This window comes from Aphelocoma coerulescens, chromosome 8 (genome assembly GCF_041296385.1).
Source record: "Aphelocoma coerulescens isolate FSJ_1873_10779 chromosome 8, UR_Acoe_1.0, whole genome shotgun sequence".
Lineage (NCBI taxonomy): Eukaryota > Metazoa > Chordata > Aves > Passeriformes > Corvidae > Aphelocoma > Aphelocoma coerulescens.
This window is the reverse complement of record NC_091022.1, coordinates 9,198,367-9,220,113: the sequence shown is the minus strand read 5'-3', so window position 1 is coordinate 9,220,113 and position 21,747 is coordinate 9,198,367. Positions and strand designations below refer to the sequence as shown.

Genomic DNA, 21,747 nt, shown 5'->3' with positions numbered 1-21,747 from the left:
TTGCAGTGGTGTGGGTTTGTGGAAGAGGAACTGCAGGCTTGTTCCAGGCCTCAGGCTGTAAAGCCTCAGGGTTTTCCACTTATGCTCAGATCTGTGCACCTAATGCAGAAATCCAGAGAGAGGACATAGCATTAGAGAGCTGTGGTTGGGAAGGAGGGATGTAGCTCCTCAGTGGAGGTTGCCATGGTTGAAACCCATTACTTGTTTAAACTTCTCAGGGTGGGCCTACCTCATTTCCCAATTTTGTGAGTGCATGTCCTTGCAGTGAGGAGTGGCTCTTAGTTCCTGGATAGTTTCATTGTATTTTGAGTAGAGCAAAATCTGCAGTACAGGACTCTTGAGGTAACTGTCATAGCAGTTTTGGATAGAAAATAAAGTTGTAGATAAACCACTTACTGAAAAGCTGCTTTAAGATGCCAGTGGTGGGTAAAGGCTGGCAAATGTGAAACCTTCTGCTGATAGAGTTAAGAAAGCAGGATTGATCCAGTTGTGTAAGCACAGGCCCATGGTCCTGTGGAGATGCTCTAGGATCCCCTGTGGCATCTACTTACCAACAGGGAACAGACAGTGTGTCAGATGTGCTGGTCCCAGAAGAAGCCCTGCACATCCCAAGGGGGGCTGCACACTGTGAAGTATTTGTGCAGCTCAGTCAAGGCAGAATGTGTATGCTCATAATGCTGACCAGCTGCAGAACACTTCAGGGTGTCCCATTCCATGTCACAGCTTTTGTAAGAGCATGGGGACACATGAAAGGCAACAGAAAGACACTGCCTGGAATTCAGAATATGACACTATCATGCTCTTAATAATTTGCATTCCTTTCTCAAGAACCCGTTGCACAATCTGGCTGCACTGGCTGAGATCTTGTTTCTGGTGTGATGAGAATTCACAGTTCTCAGAATCTGTGTACTTATGATGTGTAATACCTCAAAGAGTGCTTTGAGAAGCATGATTTTCTTCCTCAATACACAATTTGCTTCTCTTCCTTGTTTTTAGCTTTCTTTCTATATTGCTTAACCCATTTCTTTTTTTTTCTTTTTGATTAAAAAAAGCTAGAATCCTTTGTATATTCTAATCAGACCCTGAGCTGGGACTGCTGTTTCAAATTTGAATTTTTTAAAGTTTGTTTTATAAAGCCTTTTTAAATTTTGAGATTTAAGATTTTAATAGCAAAGCTTCTTAAAATTACTGACAAATAATTAAATGGGTAATTCTACTGAGATGATCACCTCTGTGAGGCTGCATTGTAGGAGACTGTAGGTAAACCTCTGTTAGGATGCAGTCTTTGCCCAAAACCAGCTATGGTCTGTAGCCATGGGTTCCAGCTAATCAGCACGTGCAGCAAAACGTTCTTTTTGTTGGACTTCTTCCATTGCACTCTGTTAATGAACATTAGACCAAACATCAGTTTCTGAAGGGCCCTGTGACTGCAACAGTACTGTACATTTGGTAATACTTGGAAATGCTGCAGTCATTTCCCTTTCCTGTGAGGTTGTAAGTTCCCAAACATCCTCATCTGGCCTGTAATCAGTGATAAACATCTCTGCTCACCATTTGTTTAGATCAGTTGTCTACTGTACCAAGTTCTGTATAATGGCTCTTTGCTACACTTAGAGTGAGACTGCATAACATTTATTTCTTGGGACTTGAAAGGAGGAATATCTAGAGTTAGCATGGAAGTACAAAAATAATTTTCTTTGGAAACTGGAATGGAGAGACATTTTGTGTTCTTATTTACTACCCATCTGTACCAAAAAAATTAGGCTGTGCTATGCTTCAAGTTTTATTTTGGGTGACTCTAATGATAAGCAGATTTTTACTTTGTTTTATAGACCTGATCTACAATCTGCATTTTTTTATTCTATACTTATCATCTATACACAAAGAGTTGATGTAAAACTCATGGAAATAGCAGTACAATGATAGAGTAAAAGTTTCACAGCTGTTATGAGGAAAGTAGGCCAACACAGCTCATATTTACAAAGGAAAAGAGATCTAATTGTCAGCTCTTTTAAAAACAAACCAAAACCCCAAAAAACCCTAGACCATCTGTCCAGTACGGGTTGTTTTTTTTTATGAAGCCTCCATAGGTCAATGGTTTCCAGGGTTAACTACAGTTAATTGCTACAGTGGTTTTATTAATCTGCATTTTAGTCTTGCCAAACTTAGCGTTTGAAGAATCACCACTTTGATTTTTTTTTTATATTCTTATTTAAATAAATGAGGGAAGAAGGAGAATTCTGCCAATTTAGCTATTTTCAAGGTTTTTTATCTTTAACAGTACCTTTGAATGATTAATGTGAGCAAATGCCTTTTAGGTTTGTCTGCCAGTGGAAAAGTATACCTGAGCTCGTTCAACTGCTGTTAATGAAAATGATAAAAGCAGTGATTTGTTATTGCTGCTGCCATTAGTTACTGTTTTATGAATCATATGATCTGGTGAAATACTGTGTTATTGCCTGGCTCTGGTAACACGAAAGAAAAGTCAAGCAAGAGAAAGATCTCTAACAGTTAACAACAAATCTGTTTTGGGAAAAGGACCCTCTTTTTTTCCTGACTGGGGAGTGTGGGATAGACATGGGGAACAGGAAACCCAGCTCCAAAACCCAACATTTTATTTATTTCTAGAAGGAAATATAAAATTAATAATCCCACCAACAGTAAGGGCAGGTAGACTCATGACCTGTTAGTAAAATACCCACTAAACATTTCATGCCATAAAAATGTGTTTGTGAGTCCCTCTGTGATTTCCCTAAGTATTCTCTGTGGGTGAGGTTTTTTCTCCTTCTGGATAATCTCCTTTCTGCAGGGAGGAAGGGTTTCTCTATCAGCTCAGTGCCTGAGCAGCCCTTTGTGTGATCCCTTTGAATGGCTGTGCATGAGCCTGTTTGGATATGGAGAGTTATTATTCTTGGTCACCATGAGCCTCTTCTACTTGGACACAGACATGAAAGTCTTTTGAATTTCTATTCCAACAGAAATGGGAAGACTTTCCTCAGTGTGATCCTTGGCTTATTCATTGTGTGTGTTTTGGGTTTTTTTTAACTTTTGCTCAGGCTGGCTTTTGTCACAGATTTGCTTCCCTGCAGGAATTGTTTTTTTTAGAGATCCTATGATTTTTTTTCTTTGCTGTGGCATCTTGCAGGCCTAATCAAACTAAAGTCCAATGCTCTGTATGCCCATCAGAAGTTAACAGCAGCAAAAGCTTACTATCCCTAGCTGGATTTCCTGTGGAGTCCTTTCTTGCTGAGTGGTTTTATGAGCTGGATAATCGCATATCTGAATGATAATCCCTTTATATGAGGTTACTGCAAAAGGAAAGGATTATCTCCTAGAGTAACACTCCCTTTTCTTACTGCCCTGAAGTGCTGTTAAAGCTTTCTATTCTGGTGGGGGCTATGCCCAGGCTGGCTTTGCATTCTGCCATGGACATACACATGAATCCTATCTTGTGAATTTAATTAAAAAATGATGGATGAAAAGAATTTTTGGGGCCTTAGATAACTGATAAGTTAAACATGTTCTCTTACGTCACAGGTTGTCATTCCCATGTTGTCGTTAGGGTCCTCACAGAGTTGCAATTTACCAATTTAACATCATACAAAGCCAGACATCAATATTATGCATTGGATGCTTGTTGATCAACATACTCATCTGTCATCAATAAAACACTGTCTCTTTCTGCAAGTGTAGCCTGTGCTGTGCACCACAATAATAGTGCTGCTTAGAGGCCCTAGACATAGAATTTTATTTTTTTTAAGGATTGAAACTTTACCTTGAAATATAGCCACATGTAGTATTTATTACACCAACAAGAGGACATCTAAAAAGAACAACTATAGTTTCTCCTCACTACAAGATAGTGAAACCTGGTTGTTTGCTGCCTGCACTGAGCTGTGTTTCCATGTTTGCCTTGTAAGGGGAAAGTGCAGATATTCACATCAGAAAGTGAGGGAGGTTCTCAGTGAGAACAACGTTGTGGTTAAACAAGGGGCACAATGAAGCTCTGTCCTCCCACAGAAAGACTGGGCTTTCCCGATGGAGGTGAGACAATGGGTTATCACATTGTCACAACAAATGCCTCTTTAAACTAGGCAACCAAGGTACAGCTTAAAGTAAACGATAATAAGTGTGATCTGGCAACATGGCTGAAAAAACCTCAGTCACATAAATGGATCCAGCTGAATGAACACGCCATTTCTCCTGTGAGATCATCCCAGAGGATCAGTGGGATGCTTATTGGGGTTTGTGGGGCTGCTGTCAGAGAATGATTTGTTCTTTTATTCCTTGGAATAAAGCTGCTTGAGATGGTGCTAGAAAAGTCTCTGACTACCTCTGGCTTTTGTTGTCTACACTAAAGTCTGTTAAAAGAATCAAGAGATTCCAGTTTTAATGAGATTTGAGAAGCTCAGATTAGTCATTGTTGTAAACCAGGGTACTGTAATAATTGATTAGCAAATCAAGGAGTTGTCTTTGACAGTTTATGCATGAGAGAGCCCTGTCTGTGCTGCAGGAGGATGTTCAAGGGTCAGGCTTGCTTGTATCCCATTCTTAGGGAGTCTGAAGGGAAAGTAATGTGTTTGTGTGTCCATACCCAGAAAAACAAGGCAAAATTCCAATGAATTTTATCACTGAAGAAAAACCTGAAGACACTGGTAATACTTTAGTACACTGTAGATCAAGTGCCTTCATAGCATATGTTTTACGTCATAATTCAGCATAAACTCGACTCTACACCACATGAATAATATACCCCATAGTTTAAGATTTAGCAGACTGCTGCATTTCAAATTTATCTTTGTACTTTGAGAGACTACGAGACTAAAAAGAACAACAAATGTAGCAATGCAGATATTTTTTTCCTCCTGTAATGTATAGTCAAATAAACATTTGTTTCCCAGCAGCAAAATTTTTTTTTTCTTTTTAATGCTTAGTTTTCCATAGTTTTTAGGGGTTTTTTGAGGGGAGAGGAAAACAAAACAAGAACTCTTCCTTGGCAAGGGGGGAAGATAGTGCCTTGTGAATTCTAACATCAACAGAACAGTTGAACAGGTTAATAATACTCCTCTAATGCCTGATTTCTCCTGTCTACTTTAAATCTTAAACACGTGTGCCAGAAGAAACCTTTTTACATTTTCAACCATTGTCTTTAGGTTACCATTGACTTGTTGCCATTAGTTTGAAGACTCTGTTTGAGCTTTTGGTAGAACTGCGATTCAAGAAATCGTGGGTAGGAATCTCTTTCCATGTGCCTGTAGATTATTCTCTGTGCTTCATCAAAGCAGGACTGAGTTGGCTCTTGAATATTCCTCATAATTGCTTTTCTTGCAGGGCTGTCAATGTTTATCTGAAACACAAATGGAAAAGGCAGTTTAATCCTGACTATTGTGATTAGTGGAGGTCAAGAGCAGTGGTAAAGTCTCTGTTGCTGGGCCTGTATGCAGAATATGGGCCCAAGACTGCAAAGAGGAGTTTAGCAGGATGAGTTTGGTTTGCTCACTACTTCTAGGAAGAATAAGAGAACAGGGACAATTCAGGCAGAAGCTGTCCTGCGGACATGGCTTGGATGGGGAGTGGCTCCAGTGGAAAGAGCAGCTGGAAGTTGCTGATATCCAACCCTGCTTTCCTTTGCTAAGAATTGTTCCCAGAGCTAGGGTTAGATTCCAGAAGAGGAAGCCTGAATTCTGATGAGTCCAAGTGCCTGGAGGTGCACATTACCAGTGGAAAAAAATGACTAGAAATGTTATGGCCTGAGATAAAATCGTTATATATCAACCTTGTACAGGAAAAGTTTTAGTTCCTAGAGGTTTCCTGCTGTGATTCGTGGTTTGTAGCAGGTAAATTGAAGCTGTGCAGGTGTGTAACAGCAGAAAGGTCTCGTGGTCAGCAAAAACACCAGATAAAAGGTACCCTTTGATAATCCATCAGCTCATGATGAGTTCCATTGGTTGTTTTCAGCTTGACTTTGTCTGTTAGTGTTGAGAGGAGACCTCTAAAGATTTGGTTAGTGCTGATGTTGTTCATGGGTTGAAATCTTCCTCTTCAGAGGAATCATTTGAGTGCCCCATTTTAAATGCTGCTGACATATCAATGTAACTATGTTTCATATCCTCATGAGCATCTAGTTTTTTAGACTGGTGCCTCGTTCTTGTATTAATAGTGAACATCAAGAAAATGTGAAATTGGTGTGTCCTGAAGTTCTAGAAACCAGACAAACAAAAGCAAGATTCAAATACACACTATTTTAGAAGAAAAATGGCATAGCTTATTTATAACTGTCCTGATTTAAGCCCTTACATTTGATTAATGAATTTGTAGTTGGCAATACTGATACTTCTCTTTTGGAAGTGCAAATGTCTTGCTGAGTTTCCTATAGCTGCACATACTAAAAATAAAAACTGAGAAAAAGAGACAAGAATGCATTGTTGTGCCAATTGGCATTTAAAACCAACAGAGGGAACTTTAAAATTTGCTCAAGTTTTGGATTAGAGGGAGTGGTTTAGTCATTTAAAGCAGCAACTGCTCTCAGCCAACATTTGGGAATCCAGCTGATCTGGGTTTGGCTTCTCCTCCAGTGCCAGCAGGGAGGCTGCATTTTGAGACTCTGTAATAATTTTATTGTTACACATAAACCAGAAAATAATGAAGCATGATCCTTCAGTTATGTCAGCCTGCCAGAGGCAGTGGTAGTAAAAGCCAGAGTTGGCTTAGTTTTGCAAGGAGAGTAATAAGCAGGAATATTTAAAGGTTATAGAGCATGTCTGGCTGAGCAGGAATGACTTTTTTCTATAGCCACTTGTCAGGGGAAAACATCAGATATTTTACATACAAATCTGCTGTTTTCCTTAACAAAAAAAAAAAAAAGCTAATCTGTCTTGGAATCTTTCTTTTTGCTCATTTTGCAAAGGGGACAGCACTGGGTAGAGTTTTTACTTTGTTCATTTATATTTACTCTTGCAAAGACCAGGTTGAGATAGAGAGATAGATAGATAGAGAGATAGATAGATAGATAGATAGATAGATAGATAGATAGATAGATATGTAGCAATGACATAATCCAGAATCTAGTGAAGCAACGTAATCCAAAATATAGTGAAGTGATATCAATGGTCCCTGGATCTGATGTTGAAAAGAAAAAAAGACTAGAACAGATCCAAGAACTTGGTTCTTAATTGAGTTGTGCATTCTGCTTGTGTTCTTAGTGGATACAGTTGGAAGATTTGCCTGTAGATGAGATGGGGATTCAAGTATTAAGATTCTGTGGGCAGAAGAGTTTGGGGGGAGGATGAATAGCAAGTTTTCACTCCTTTTGATAGAAGAGGTGCTAGGCATTTGTTGTTGGTCTCCTGCATGACACTTCAGGCATTTCTATATAAAAAGGGCTCGTGATATTGTAGTCACCTCATTGGGAGCCTGGGGTTGGATGTAACTTCTAAAAAGCTTCCTGGCCATGGAAATCCTTTTCTTCTGGGATGTTATCTTCTTATAAGCTTCACAGGCAAGCCAGAATTCTATGTTTTCATCACTGTGTTCTGTCTTCAAGTAGGTTTTGTAGATCATAGGCCCATCTGTAAATATTTCAGAAGCCAAATTTACATTACCTGTCTACATTCATTGCCTTTAGAGTCCCTTGCAGGCAGAAGGGACATTTATAAAGCAGTGTAATTCTTGATTGTACCCCATAGATATTATTGGATTATGTCAAAATGGGGAAATATTTGCAGTATATTGCCCCTACACTTCAACCTTGCATTTTCCTGCACATGCAGGGCTCCCCAGTAAACTACTCCCAGAGTAAATCTAAGGTAGGCAAATACTTTGCTCACCTGTCCTAAAGAGCTGCAAATCCCTGGGTTTAGAGTCTCTAGCTTTTTATGTGAGTACACCTTTCCATTTTTGGATATCATGAGGCTTTTAAATGAATTAAAATTCAACTAGTAGTGTTTTTAAGTGCAGTGAAGGAGGCATTTTAAGAAGGGCAGCATTCTGAGTACTGCTGGAAGCTACAAGTGTTTTATTTAAAGCAAACTTTCTTGCTGGTGCAGCATTCTGGCCTTTCATTTTTTGGAAGATGTTGAGCACTGTGTCATCTGGCAGGGGTGATGATCACTTGTGTGCCTACTGCTTCTGCTGTAATTTGGTCTCTTCGAACAGTTTTCTGTTGGGGAGTTTCTCCCTGTAACATACTTGGTTATTTCCTATTTAAGATTTTAATGGCAAAAATCTTTAGAGTTACAAATGTTGTCTGTTGGTCCTCTTGCTCTTTGTAATTTTTCTGCAGTTTGAAAATGATGCCAGTCCTAGGAGTAATTTTTAGAGGTTTGTGCTGTGGTGTAACTTTTGCATTGCTATTTTAAAAAACGTAATTCAGCAGTGATGTTCCGGACTGCTGCCCATATGAGAAATGTGGGAGAGCTCTGAGCCCTGTATGAAGCAGAGGGAGGCTGGAGTGGGAAAGCTCAGAATTGCTACTGCAGCTACAGTTCTTCCCATCCCTGAATATTGGAGTTGTATTCCATGGTGTTACCCTGTATAGCTGTGCCATTTTATGGTGTCTTTGCTGTACACAGGACTTCCCAAGAGAACTTTGTCACTTTTCTGCCATTATAAGTTGCTCTTCAGTGCTTTAAGTGGGGATGTGGCAGATAAACCACGCCCTCACCACATGCCTTTAAAGGAATTGTGTGATTGCAGAAATGGCAAGTTTGGGGAAGCATTTGCAGCATGCTCTGTTTATTTTCACTGTGAGGCGTGCTGGGCATGTCACACAAAGTTGTTTCTCATTAGTTCTGTATAAGGCAGGATATATTATGCAGCATGAGTTATTGATTTTGCTTTGTGGGAACTTTTTCCAGCAATCCATCTGGGATACAAACACACAATTACTTACATTTGCTTGTTACTAGATTTTCAAAAGACTGGGACCATTGTAGCACTTCCTCCAAAGACACCCTTTAGAAAAACAGGAGGGTATTATTGCAGGATTAGCTGTGGCTCAAAGTATAAGAAAATTAATTACATTGTTGAAAATTTGTCCCCTAATTTAAATATGAGCCATAGGAAACTTATATTTTAAAAGGCTCTTCTGTGTCTCCCAGATCTCGTGCTTACTATGCTGAGACAAATCCTTTTTTTCGTGTAACAAATGCAGTTCCATTTCGAGGTGCTCCATGTAATTCCTCTAGAAGTGGCATTCATTTATTTATTTAAATTGTGCTTAGGAGAAACATAAGAAAAGTACTGCTTTTCTAGACAGCACCTTCTTTGGGGGCAGGAATCATCACAGAATTTAGGAAATATTGATGCTTGTATTTAGTAGTAAAGTCTTCAGGGCACAAGATCTTATTGTAATACTTAAAGGCCTTTAACATCTAAGCTGACTTATCTGGGAGCTGAATGGAAGCTCCAAGCATAAGGTAAATAAAGAAAGGTTAATGCAATCTTAGCTGCAAGGGACTTCCATCTCTCACCAGTTGTTTACAATGCAGTGTGACACATTATTACTAACCTACACAGCCCTCAGCAGCTAAAGTCAGATTTTACTTTCATGTTTGCTATTCTTAAGCAATAAGTTCATAAGCTTGTAGGAGTCTCCTGCCTGATTCTGGGAAAGAGCAAGGAAGTAGTGAGGTGAGAGACTAAACAATTTAAGGAAAAACAAATGTTTGAGGGCAGTAGCTCCATTTAAGTGCATGTAACTCCATTTACACCAACTGATTTTCAGGGACTGCAGTTTTAGGACACCAATGCTGGTAACTTGGAAAAAATGCTTATGTTAGGAAAAGAAAGGACAGGGGATGTATTCCAGTGGGTGCTTTCCATTATGCATCAGCCAAATTTGGAGTAAGATCCCTTCTCATTGAATGTTTTCCTTTCATGGGAGCTATAATTTTGTCACCAACTACTTAGTACCACAATGCTTTTTCAAAATTTAAATTAAAATCAAAATTGGCTTTGGTATGAGTGCTGCATGATGCTTTATAGATTTCTGCTGCAGAACAGCCATTAGCATCTCTATAGCTTTTTTAATGGGTAGTGATTTATAATTTATTTATAACTTGATATAATTCCTTCTTTCTCTGATAAAGTACATGGTGTGACTAGCTGATTATTTTCTCAGGATTTCTTGATTAGACTGACCTGGTCAAAGAAATACAGAGTAAGAGAAATGTTACCACTGTTGAACTGTGGGATCAATAACTCTCTAGTAACTCTTTCCAGTAAAAGATTTTTTTTTCCCTTCTTGTGAGCTATTAGCCTTCTCTCTGTAAAAACTCATAAAGCATGTGGTTATGGGGAGTGAGAATCTCTAGTTCTTTGAATGATTTTTTTTTCCTCTCCTTACAAGCTACTTCTGAGTCATATTTGCTGTTCCTGACACAGATAATTTTTCACCTCTGTCAGCAATAACACTTGTATAGAACAAGTGACAATCTCGTCTGTCTCACCGAACATCAGCAGGAGAGCCATCTTATTTCCATTTCTGATTATTTGTCTTTAGCATTAACCTGTGAAGCAGAAACCACCCTGCCTGATGGGGCAGCTGGCACAGAGGAAAACCCTTTTACCTTTTTATTTTCCTTTAAAAAATCAGGAGACTATGAAGGGCAGTAAGGGAATAGGTTATGATGATCTCTATTAATGCCCCTTTAATAGCTGTTACGCTGATAGTAAACGTCTTGCTGCACTGATTAGCAGCATGATTGGATTTGCTGAAGAACTTATATTACACTGAAAAAAAAATACTCTCCAAAAATAACTGAGGCTATATACCTGGGACTCAAAAAATTAAATTGCAGTGTCCTGTGGGACCTATTGTTCACTTGTTGTGCACCTTCCACTGTGAGTGGCTCCCCTCACCACCCTGGTGCAGTAGTTGGAAACTTTGTCTGGATTTCTGCCACCCAACTTCACCCCAATGGCAGTTTCAGGGGTCATCAGGTCCTCCTCAGTATTGCTGTGGAGGGCATGTCTCAATAAATCAGTTCTGTGTCTGATCTGATACCAGCTGAAGGCATTTTGGATGGAAGCATTCCCCCACCCCCATGGGACATGTCCCCCAAATTCCTGGCAGTGCTTGGTCCCCAGGAGCCTGGTGGCAGGAGCCACTTGGCCACGTCTCATATGCACCACATGAATGTCCAACCTTTGCCAACAGCCTGAATTCTTTTAAAAGATGGACCCCAACTATCCGGCTTACAGATTCCTCGCAGGCCCAAATCTGGGCTTAATCCAGGGATGAGTTTGGGCCCATGCCTATGTCACATGAAAGGAGCTCCCAGTGGGATATGCCAGTGGACACCCCCTGTGCTGTTAAGGAACTGGCTGCAGGAGGGAGCTTGGCTGGGGCACTTGTGAAGGTGTTGCCCTCTCTTGTACGATCTTAAGCTTACAAAGAAACCTCCACTGTGAATTTTGAGGGGTTTGTTCCTCGTGCTCAGCTGTATGTACTGCAGAATATAAGATTCTTATCTGTACTTACTTAGAACTGATCCCATTTTCTTCTGCTCTGAATATCTTGCAAAGCCAACAAGTATTTGGACTCATTCTCCTAAACATGGAAAATATGTTAGTTTTGAATCTGCTGTGCTGAGTTCTGGCTTTCTTAAATAAAAGCTTATAATTCACTCTACATGTAGCAGTGCAATCAGTTCTAACAGTATTCTTATTTTGTGCACCTGATCTTCAAGTCATTTCTGAAGCATTTGACCAAAACATATTTTTGTAACGCATGAGAACTTAAAAAAAAATTTAAAAATTACCAGATAGTCCAGTGGATATCTCTCAGGGAAGAATAGAAATGTTGATAATTTTCCTTCTTTGTTTCTCCAGTTATGAAAGGAGATTGAAGGTTGAGCCTGAGCCAAAGCAGAATGAAACTAAAAGTCTTTTTTTTCTTTTTTTCCCCTGAAAGCTCAGGGTGACCAGGATCAGAGATCAGAGCTCAATGTAAACTGAATGATGCTGAGTAAGCTGTTAGGTGTCTGAGATTAACATTGATATTTGTCCAGCACGTATCTCAAAGTCAATAAAAGTCATATAAAACTTGCTTTTATATAGATATGATATCCATAAAAGAGGGTGTAGTTTATTAGGAATGAAGCAGTGAAAAATATTTGTCTAAAAAAGACAAAATTTTAAAAATCGCTTGTGACATGGAGTATGTTTAGTGCTTCTCCTTTGGCTTTCAAGCAATGCCAGCTGCTGAGTTTACACAGGACTGTAAGTTTGTAAGGATCTTCCTGAAATCAAAACAGTCTTATTTATTTTGGGGTTGACTGGCACATATTATGCCTACAGCCAATTTTTTCCTTCAAACTGAAACACACAGTAAAACAGAGGACAAGGTTCTGTCTCCCAGCTTTCTGAAATGTTTTCATTTGCCTTTAGTGTTGTTTTCTTTGTTACCCTGACATAAATAATCAACTTTACATTATATAAAAGTTTTACCCAGTAAATTTCCTGCAGGGTATTGAAACTGCATAACTTTGCCCAAGTGCTACACTGCAACTGCTGCTCACATTCCCTGCAGCCCTATAGGACTGCCAGGGGCCATTGCCTTCTGCCTGCTTCAGAAGTCTCTGAACTATGTTCTCTGCTAGGTCTCTGACTTTTGAATCGTTCCACTAGTATTTACTCATCTCACCCTCTGCCTAAAAGCAATCTTTTAAAACTACACCATATTCCATATTTAAGATGAAGTTATGCATTTAAATTCTGGCATATGGTTATTATTTATCACCTTATTTTAGGTTACTTTGACCAATGCCCTCTATTTTGGGTGTTTTCATGTTGCAATCATTCATCTTGTATCCACTGAAATGTAAGTGAAATGCAGTCTTTGTGGCTTTTTTGAAACCTGAAGAAATTCATGTAGTTTTTTTACTATACAGAGATGCTCAAGAAATACCAGATGAAGCAATATTAAGTAATCTGATTCAGCTACTTCCATCTGAATTTAAAGTGTCAATTATTAGTTTTTTCTTCAGGTGATGGCTGCATGAAGTGACTTTTCTGTAATGAAATGTTATTGTTCTGAGGATCCTTTTTAATCTGAGTTAGAGGCTTTCAGCTTGTTGAGAACACACATTTTCCAAGCATACACATCCAGGGCTTTGTGATTCTCTCTTCTTTTTATGTCAGACTCATTTCCTAATAGACCAAGGAACAGAGCATGCTGATTTTATCTTTTCTAGTGCTGATTTGGAACATCATCTTTCCACTGAAGCATAATCTATGTTTCATTAGTCTGACGTGTGTTTCTGCTGACAGTGGTCTTAACCCTAAAATGAGACTGGTAGTACAAAAGCCACAACACACCTTGGAGCAGTGGGTTAGTTTTGGGTTGTCTAACTCCCAGGAGAGCAGCCTGTTACCTGTCACAGTGTCCTATCTATTGTAGATAGTAAATTACATCTTAACTACTCCATTCAGCTTTGCAGCGTTCAGATAACTCGACTTGGATCATGGAACTCTTCTCACCCAATATTTATAAAGTGTAGTATCCTTTCTCTTTGCTTGTTGTAAGACTGTATTGCAACGAGGCCACAAGTTCTTTAATGTGTAGGACCTGTGTGCTTTCTGCAGGACTGGTAACCAAAGAGAAAGTCACATACATGGCTGCAACTCTTCTGCAGAAGGAATTGCCTGACTGATAATAAATGAATCTAAGTGCTGGAGTTATTCATGTCTGTAAAATAAATAAGCAGCACTGATCTGGAAATGACTGTTTAACTCTTGTTATATTTTATATTGGAGAAATATCAGGAAAACTGATTTGGTACATCAAAGAATGTCATCTATTTACCTTTCAAATGACTACATACATTTTGATTTTTCAGCACCCTTTTTCTGTGCCAATGAATCTGTAAACTACCAAATGCCGCAGCTTTTAGTGCCCAGCATAACTTTCAGCAGAGAGAAACTGCTATATAAAAGTTCTAACTGATTGCCCATGTAATGTTATTCAGTTTATTTTGCACGGACTATTGCACAAAATATTCATGTATATATAGGGATAAAGCTGGGTATACATCAGAAACATTTCCAACACAAATGCCTGTGCAATCCTGAGAACCTTACATGTCAAGAGAAAAACCAAGTGTTCCCCTGCCTATGCTATACTTTCCTGATAATATTTCAAAGTGCAAAATCTCATACTTACAGAAACTCCTCTTGGCTTATTACCCTTGGTTAAAAAGCTTCATTTAATAGTTGCATTTGCAAGGGTAACTTTCCAAATTTCTTGAGCTGTTGTTTTCCTTTGTTATTTTCTCTTCGTATAGGTGGTCTTACTATCCATTCTCCATGCATGTGCTGCTCCTACTAGTGCCTGACTCCTCTTTTATACATATCACAGGCAAACAGTGGCTGTGGTTTCCATCAGAAAAAGCTCCTTTGGGCTCTGATGCACCACTGATAGAGCCTGTTTGCACTGAAATTATCTTGACATCTATACTGATCATCTGTAATGACATGAAGCTGTACTTGACTTCACTGAAATCTTGCATGTATTGTCCAAGTCCTGTGACTAATGTTTTCCATCCCTTTATCAAAGTTCTTTATAGAAAGCTGAAGTCCATGTTGAAATGAGACAAATGGCACAAGTACCCTTGCACTAAAACCAATTTTCTTCCTATAGGCAGCATTATGAAGCACTTTGGACTGCTCTGGGGGAACCTTTTTCTGCTCTGGCTCATCAGTGTCAGGCTTTTATGTGCTCCTACTTGGCCAACCTGCTACTGCACAGCACCTGAGGGATGTTAGACCTGAACTCTCTTTAAACTTGTGTGAGGTCCTCTGTCATTTTTCTCACAGCTGCTGCCCAGGTTATGGCTTCATTTTCAGCTGAGATTCAACTTATCTATGTTTTGCTTGTTCATCTCTGGCCAGGTGTTTGAAAGGAGCCATGCAGTGCAAAAGCACTGAAGTTGCTGTGTCAGTGGGAGACTCGTTTGTAGTGATACTGGGGCTTTGAGAACAAGCACTAGCTCAGCTGCTTTCTGCAAAGTAGTCACAGGAGGGGATCTTTCTGGAGGGCTTTCTGTCCTTCCTGTGGTGGTTTTGACTTGGGATCTCTGAGAATTTGCCATTGCCTACAAGGCACAGACTGACCCTGTTGGGAGGGGAAGGTTGGTCATGCCCCTGCTCCCTCTGACAGCCCAGCTGTGTGCTGTGATATTTTTTTCAATCTTATCTCTCTGCTCTGACTCATCTTCTTTTCCTCTTATGGAGCCTCCCAGGCAGAGCAGGAACTGTGGAGGGTTGGAACTTAAATTGAGGTTTGAGCTCACGACAATACAGTACACTCATTTATTTTATTGCAGCTCACCCTACTGGTACACAGGCTTTGTGTATGAGATGTACATCCCTTTTCCCACAGCACTTGTCCTGCTGGGGAGGAAATGTGTGTAGCAGAACCTGGTGTCAGAGCAGGGCAGCATCAGTGTGAGACCTGGCCTGTGCTTAGGGAAGGGAAGGACAAATATCACTGTGATCTATTTTCTATTGATTGCTATTTCATTAAATCTCATTCTGTATTCATTGTAACTTCACACAGGATTTTGGAGTATTTTGTTCCATTTCTGTAATGGGAATAGGCAGAAGCAAATATCTGTGCAGTGTAACTTTCAAATAATTATAATAGTGAGATATTTCAAGTTTATCACATGCCTCCTCCTGCTTCTAATGCTTCATATATAGGCACTTACATACCAAAGCATCTGAGGGCCAGAACTTGACAAGCTAAAAAAGACTATAAGGAATCTCATTTGTACAACTACTTATATTTAAATAAGAAAAAAGCACCATATTAATAACTGAAAAAGTTACAGAATGAAAATTGCAGTTATGTTGATAGTCTCTAGGGATTTGTACCAGTATTTAACTATTTGATCTACGTATATATGGAGAAACCTTGTATGTGCTTATGCATGTTCTTTTGCAAAAGCATAAATATGTCTTATTTTTTACACTAAATTTTATTGGCATTAAAGGAACATCCATCTAAAATCTCATTATTAAAATGAATGATAAAGAACTATTTAGGTTTTTTTTTCCTATCAATTGATGTCCAGGGTGCCACATATAAGATCATATCTTTGTAAATTTAAGTTGTGCAGTGACTGAGGATCCTTAACCAATGACTTTGTGTTCAAATATTTTCTTTTCCTTATTACAGGCATTTAAAAATGCTGTGATGTTGCTTAAAATTGAAATAAATTGTCCTGGGGTCTTCTCCCTGGGTTCGTTTTTACTATTAAACTGAAGAAAATACGTCTGCAAACCTCTCTTGCCTTGTACAGTAGGGGGATATTTAGGTGCAGGATTTGTTGCTTATTTCATGTTTTGTTATATTCTTGACCATGCTCTGATGAAAAGTTTGAAATTTAGTGGGTTTCAAATATGACTTTACAATTTGTTTCTCTGTGTCAGCTCTTTCCACTACCATCACTTGTAGCTTGATACCCAGAAAGTCACCCATCTACTTCCCTTTCCAGAATATTTAAAGTCCATAAGAGTGGATAGTTTTGCTGTTAACCAGATGTGCTGCCTCACTGTGGAATTACGTGATTTAACGTAAATCCCACCCTTCCTCTCATTGCACACAAATTCCACTAGATGTCATCTGGTGTCACGCTGAAGGAGAAGGTTTGAACCACCATGTCCATCAGCTCGGACTGGCCTCGTGAGGGCGGCTGTGGGTGCAGGCTCTGGGTGGGAACTCTGCAGTGGCCCTTTAATAGATGGTCCCTTCTAGCCTGAATGACTCCTGGTGAGACGCTGAGGCCTGCAGGTGACTCTGATAGGGCCTTTTCCCTTTGGATGTTGCCAGGTGTTGGGCTGGGATGTTCCCTGGTGTTGCCAGGTGTAGGGCCCAGAACAGCTCTAGGATCATGAAGAGATGTACTACACAGGAATCCATTTTTGCTTGGTTTATTCAGTGGTTGAACTGGATGTGCTTTCCAGAAAGACAATAAGGGAAATGCCAAAACTGAGAAAATGGCTATATTGTTGCTGCTGAATTTATCAGTTGTCAGGCCTGTTCATTTTCTAGGCATTAACCCTCAACTGGCAGCTAGTTTAGACAATATATGTTGACCATCTTGATTGCAACCATTTTTTCTTACCACTGAGGATAATTCTCCCGGATGAGTTCTTGCTCATTCTTCCATTTCCTTTGCTGTTTTCCTGCCCTCATTCACTGAGCATCACCTTTTTTAATTTTTATGTGTTCTCTTCAGGTTTTTTCCCTCCCACCCTTACATTAATTATTTCCTAATTATGTTTCTGTTTCAATGCTGTTGTGCTCAATAAACATCTCGCCCACCTACATCTGTTCCACACTAGTGAATGTGGAAGTACTGTTTGTCTCATTCTGTCTTGTACCCATTCTTTCCATGTACCCCCATGTTTCCCTGCCTGCACATTGCCACCCTTCCCTCTACAGTGCTCCCATGCCCTGGCATTTGGGAATGTAGGAACCCTGCTTCCTGGGGCTCGCCTGGGGCTCATGTTCCTGACACAGCATCCTACAAGGGTATGTTAAATAGGAGAGCTGAGGCTGTGCCTGGAAATCCAGGTCCAAACACAAGGAAAGCAGTAAAATATTAGGAGGTCTTCATTAACCTTGAGGAGAGCACAGAGTGGTTACTCTGATTTGGCTGCTACTCATCCTCATTGCTGCTTCAGTAACTTTAGGACGAAAATAACGGATCGGTGTTCTTGCTTCTTGCGTAATTCAGTCATAGATGTTTCCAGAGAAGAGTCCTGTTTCTGTAATTACATATTCCTTGGTGGTTTTGATAAATTCTGTTGGGAACTTTCTTGCTATATATTTGGCAATAACCTCAAAAAAAGTTAGGTTCTGTGTGGAACGAGGTTCTGCTCACAGGGATGGAGGGAACAGCGTTCACAGCTTCAGTCCTTACAGTAGGCCAAAACAACCAGTAAATTGTCTGCAGATACAGAGATGATGAAGTGGTTTTTGTTGCTGAGTAGAAGTAGGCATGGCCTGCTAATAGTCACTGCCTGAAGAATTTAAAGAATTTCTATATTCGTGGCTTTAGGTTTTATCAACAAGGCTGGACAAATCTTACATTGTAACCCATTTCTGCAAACTCTATTAACCAGTGTCCTGCTGAGCGAGAACAGACTGAAGTCTAGATAGCACTTCTGGAAACCTGACCTCAGTTGTACTCTGTGACCTTTCTGTTCCTTTTTTATTCCTAAAACTGTGATGTCATTGTGTGAGCCTGGTGTTCTGCAGCTATCTCAGTAGGAGAGGAAATCACGCCATGAGAAGTCTGGACTAGTTTTTACAGGAATTTTCACCCCACCCATTCAGTCAGGCTTCCCAGAGGTGTGCTGTGGTTTGGATACAAAGCACTCTGTGCTCTGAACTCTGTGAGATTCTGCTTTCACACTTCCACCAAAGCTCAGCAGTGAACAGGGCTTCTCACACCCCCTGCAGGTGTGTACTCCTCTGGAAGGTGCCAGTTCTTCATCTTGTCATAATTCAGTGTCGAAGTATTGATTATAGTGTGGTCCAAGTCAGAATGTTTGACTGTGTTAGTCCAGGGTCCCCCTTTCCTCCAGATGTTTGTTCCAGCACCTGGAGAGTTCCTCGCTGGACTCTGGGCTTTGTTTGAACATCCACAGTGTGGCCAGAGTTTCCTCAGACTGGCATGAACAACAAGCATGTTGCCACACTCATGGCTGGACAAATTCTGTTCAATATTGAGTCTCTTCTCTGTATCTGCCTTCATGGTTGACAAACCATTTGCCACAGTAAAAACATTACAGACTTTTTCCATAGGTAGCATGGAAATCATGGGTTACTGAGTTATTAGTGTTATGCAGAGAGTGTTTATCTTGTTTTATTTTTAAAGTTAGCCCTCTAATAGCAGAAACCTTCTGACCACAGTGACTTGAAAAAAAACCCCAAACCCCTTGTGACTCCAGTGATGTTGAGTCTGTAGGCAGCTGTGCTACCACTTCAGTACTTTGGCTGAAGAGAAGCATTGCTAATCTGCTCTGTTTCTTTCTCTCTCTGAACACAAGACTAGAGTGGTCCTGAAAGGTTTACATTTCTGCATTTCATGCTCTACTCAAGCTATTTTTAATTTTATTAGTGAAAGGGACCATGTGACAGCAGGTCACCCAACTACTTTAGATAAGTGCTTTAAGGCTGTGTGGTGCTTGAAGAAATTGAAGGGAAGTGCTCAGCAGAATGTAAATGTTGATCATCTTTGGGGTCTTTCAAGAGGGTACTTTCTGGAGACATTTTGAGAAATGAGGGGGAATGAGTTTGTTTCCAAAATAGGCACACTGGTTCTTGATTTATGTGAATCCCCTTTTAGTGACTAAAGCCTTTGAGGCTTTATATACCCAAACAAAACCAGGGGATAACCTTAAGTCCCCTCTGACTTTGTTTCTGAGCATCCAATACAGATTTAAATCATCCAATGAATATTAAGCAAGAACTTGTTTTTCAATTTCTGCCTCTGTTTAATGACTAAAGATTCCATTTAAAAAAATTCATCTGTAGACATTACACACTTTGATACAACCAACTCATATCTCTGAATGGAAGATGAGAACATCTAATTTTTCCACATCCTACTATTTTTTTTTCGTTTCAAACTCATTTCACAACCATAAAGATGGTGACATCTGAAAAGCCTGTTACTTCAGTGTGGGCAGTGATGGGTGGCACTGAGGAGTCTAAAGTGATGAATGTATTATTCATCACTATCTCAGTTTTAATTTCCTTCCTGTTTCACTGTTCATAACAATAGAATGTTTCCACAGGTGGCCTGTTCAATATATGGGAGAGATTGATACTATGTTATATCATGTTTTTATTTAGGATAATATTAAAAATATCTGGTTTGGGTAATTAATTTTTCCAAATTGGAGAGGTCAAAGCTATTCTTCTAAATACACATGCAGGGTCTGCTGGACTCTTGAGTCCTTCCATAAAGAAAACTGCAACAGAGAGAAGTGAATTCACTTCAAAAGTGTCCCTAAAGATGGTACAATGATTGATTTTTCCACTGGAACATTAACAAACAATGAAAATGTTGTTTCAGGGGTAAGGTAGAACACATAAAGAAAATTCTGAGTCATTACTGTCAAACCTTAAAGCTTTTCCATGTACTGCATCCTGTTTTCCTGCACTGTTCTGTAGCTGACAGCCAACCTGATTCAATTGTTTCTTTTAGAGACAATGAATGGAACAGCAAATTTCCATTCTCTCATGGCATATCTTCTCCAAAGAAGGAAAGCGGAATCTAGTTTTAAAAAAAAAGCCCAACCCAACCCACACCTGTGAAACCAATGTGTGATATTGGGGCTGTTCCAGTGCACGAGTGGAGGGAAATGAGTGCACCCACCTCGTACACAAACAAAGGGCGGCAGAAAGCTCTGAGTCCTTTGATCTGTGTGTTCTGGATCATTCAGATCCCTCAGACCTTGTTTAAACAACCTCTTTTGGGCAGCCCTGCTATAGCAACACACATGTAATACTGGGCTTTCAGCATCCCAGAGCCAGGCCTGAATTTCTGCTGTGCTGTTACTTGCTTGCTGAAACGTGGTCATGTTGTCAAGGGTGCTCGAGTGGGCTGGAATATCTCTGGAATTAACAATCTGGGCAACTGACCTTTGCAGTTGATATCAGGTTTGTACTGCACATAAGGTGAGAGACATAAAAATAGCCAAAGTTTTTGGGTTGTACAGAGTGGAATAGTTTATTTTTGAAGAAGAAAAACTTCTTTCTTGCTCTCTCACTCTGCCAAATTATGAAGTAGGGATAGATGCTTGTGGAAGAAAGTCAAAACTCCCTTCTTCCCTCCTCAGATACTCTGGTCTCTACTAACTGTGTAATACAAGTTGGTGAAATTGCTCTGACAGTCTTCTCTGCTAGCAACAAGCCATCCAAAAGTAAATAAAAATCCTAACCATCCATGCTATGAAATACGATTTTAGTCAGAAATTTCATATGGGTGTTTGGCTAAACCATAGCAAAATTGGGAAACTGCAGGGGGAGCAAATGAAGACTGGGACCATAACAATTAAAGGGATTTACAGTCAAAAGAATAATGTTACTTGAATACAGTGTCTGTTTAGAGGGTAGCTGATATTTCATAGCTCTTTCACCTTCTGTGAGCTTGAAGTAATGCAAACAGAGACATTTGGGCCACATTAACTGTGTCAGAGCAAACATAATTGATGCACCTTGTGTGGGAGGCACAGTTGTAAGTCGTACTTCACAGCAATTAGATCTATTTCTAATGATCCTGGAAAATTAAGTCCTGTAAGAATGCCAACTGGAGACTGGTTTACATTTTTCCAGGAGCAGTCAGGCTTTACAGTCAGACTCTCTCAGGAATACATAACTTAACAATAATACTGCAAGACTGGGGTCTTTTCTTCAGCATTTTTTAGCCTTGAAAGGAAGATGTAATTTGCAGTGGCTCCCAGCTACTACAGTAGGTGATGGTGGAAACTGGCACTTTTCTATGTTCCTTCCAGCTGTTTTGCTTCTAACACAGACTTTTATTCTCCCCTGGAGGTCCCAAAGTCCCCAAAAGGTGGCAGTAAGAACCTGGTCTGCTCTCGGTGAGAGGTGACATCTCTCATGTATAGCTTCTCCTTTTGGTACAGAGCAGAGTGGGGCTCACAAAGCTCATGTTATTCTGAAAAAATGGAAAATTTGCAAGGCTGAGATAAAATCTTGTATTGGCA

At 39.8% G+C, this 21,747-nt stretch overlaps 2 protein-coding genes across 3 annotated transcripts in view; one reads left to right on the top strand and one right to left on the bottom strand.

Moving 5' to 3' along the window:
* The window catches only part of RGS4 (regulator of G protein signaling 4), a 124,770-nt gene that overhangs the window by 13,318 nt on the left and 89,705 nt on the right, over nucleotides 1-21,747 (top strand). The window lies entirely within an intron of this gene.
* On the bottom strand, nucleotides 4,833-14,301 carry RGS13 (regulator of G protein signaling 13). The gene is made up of 5 exons (XM_069022692.1): nucleotides 14,165-14,301; nucleotides 11,483-11,551; nucleotides 8,891-8,952; nucleotides 7,402-7,568; nucleotides 4,833-5,347 (listed from the first exon to the last, which is right to left on the bottom strand). Exons 2-5 carry the CDS (start codon nucleotides 11,545-11,547, stop codon nucleotides 5,150-5,152), a joined length of 492 nt encoding a protein of 163 aa, XP_068878793.1. The 5' UTR covers nucleotides 11,548-11,551; nucleotides 14,165-14,301; the 3' UTR covers nucleotides 4,833-5,149.

Coding starts and splice junctions, on each gene's coding strand:
- RGS13 (XM_069022692.1), bottom strand. CDS start 11,547: ATGAGTCCAAATACTTGTTGGCTTTGCAAGATATTCAGAGCAGAAGAA. Junction 8,953..11,482: donor GAAAATGGGATCAGTTCTAA/GTAAGTACAGAT, acceptor GTTTTTCTAAAG/GGTGTCTTTGGAGGAAGTGC. Junction 7,569..8,890: donor AAATCTAGTAACAAGCAAAT/GTAAGTAATTGT, acceptor AAATATTTACAG/ATGGGCCTATGATCTACAAA.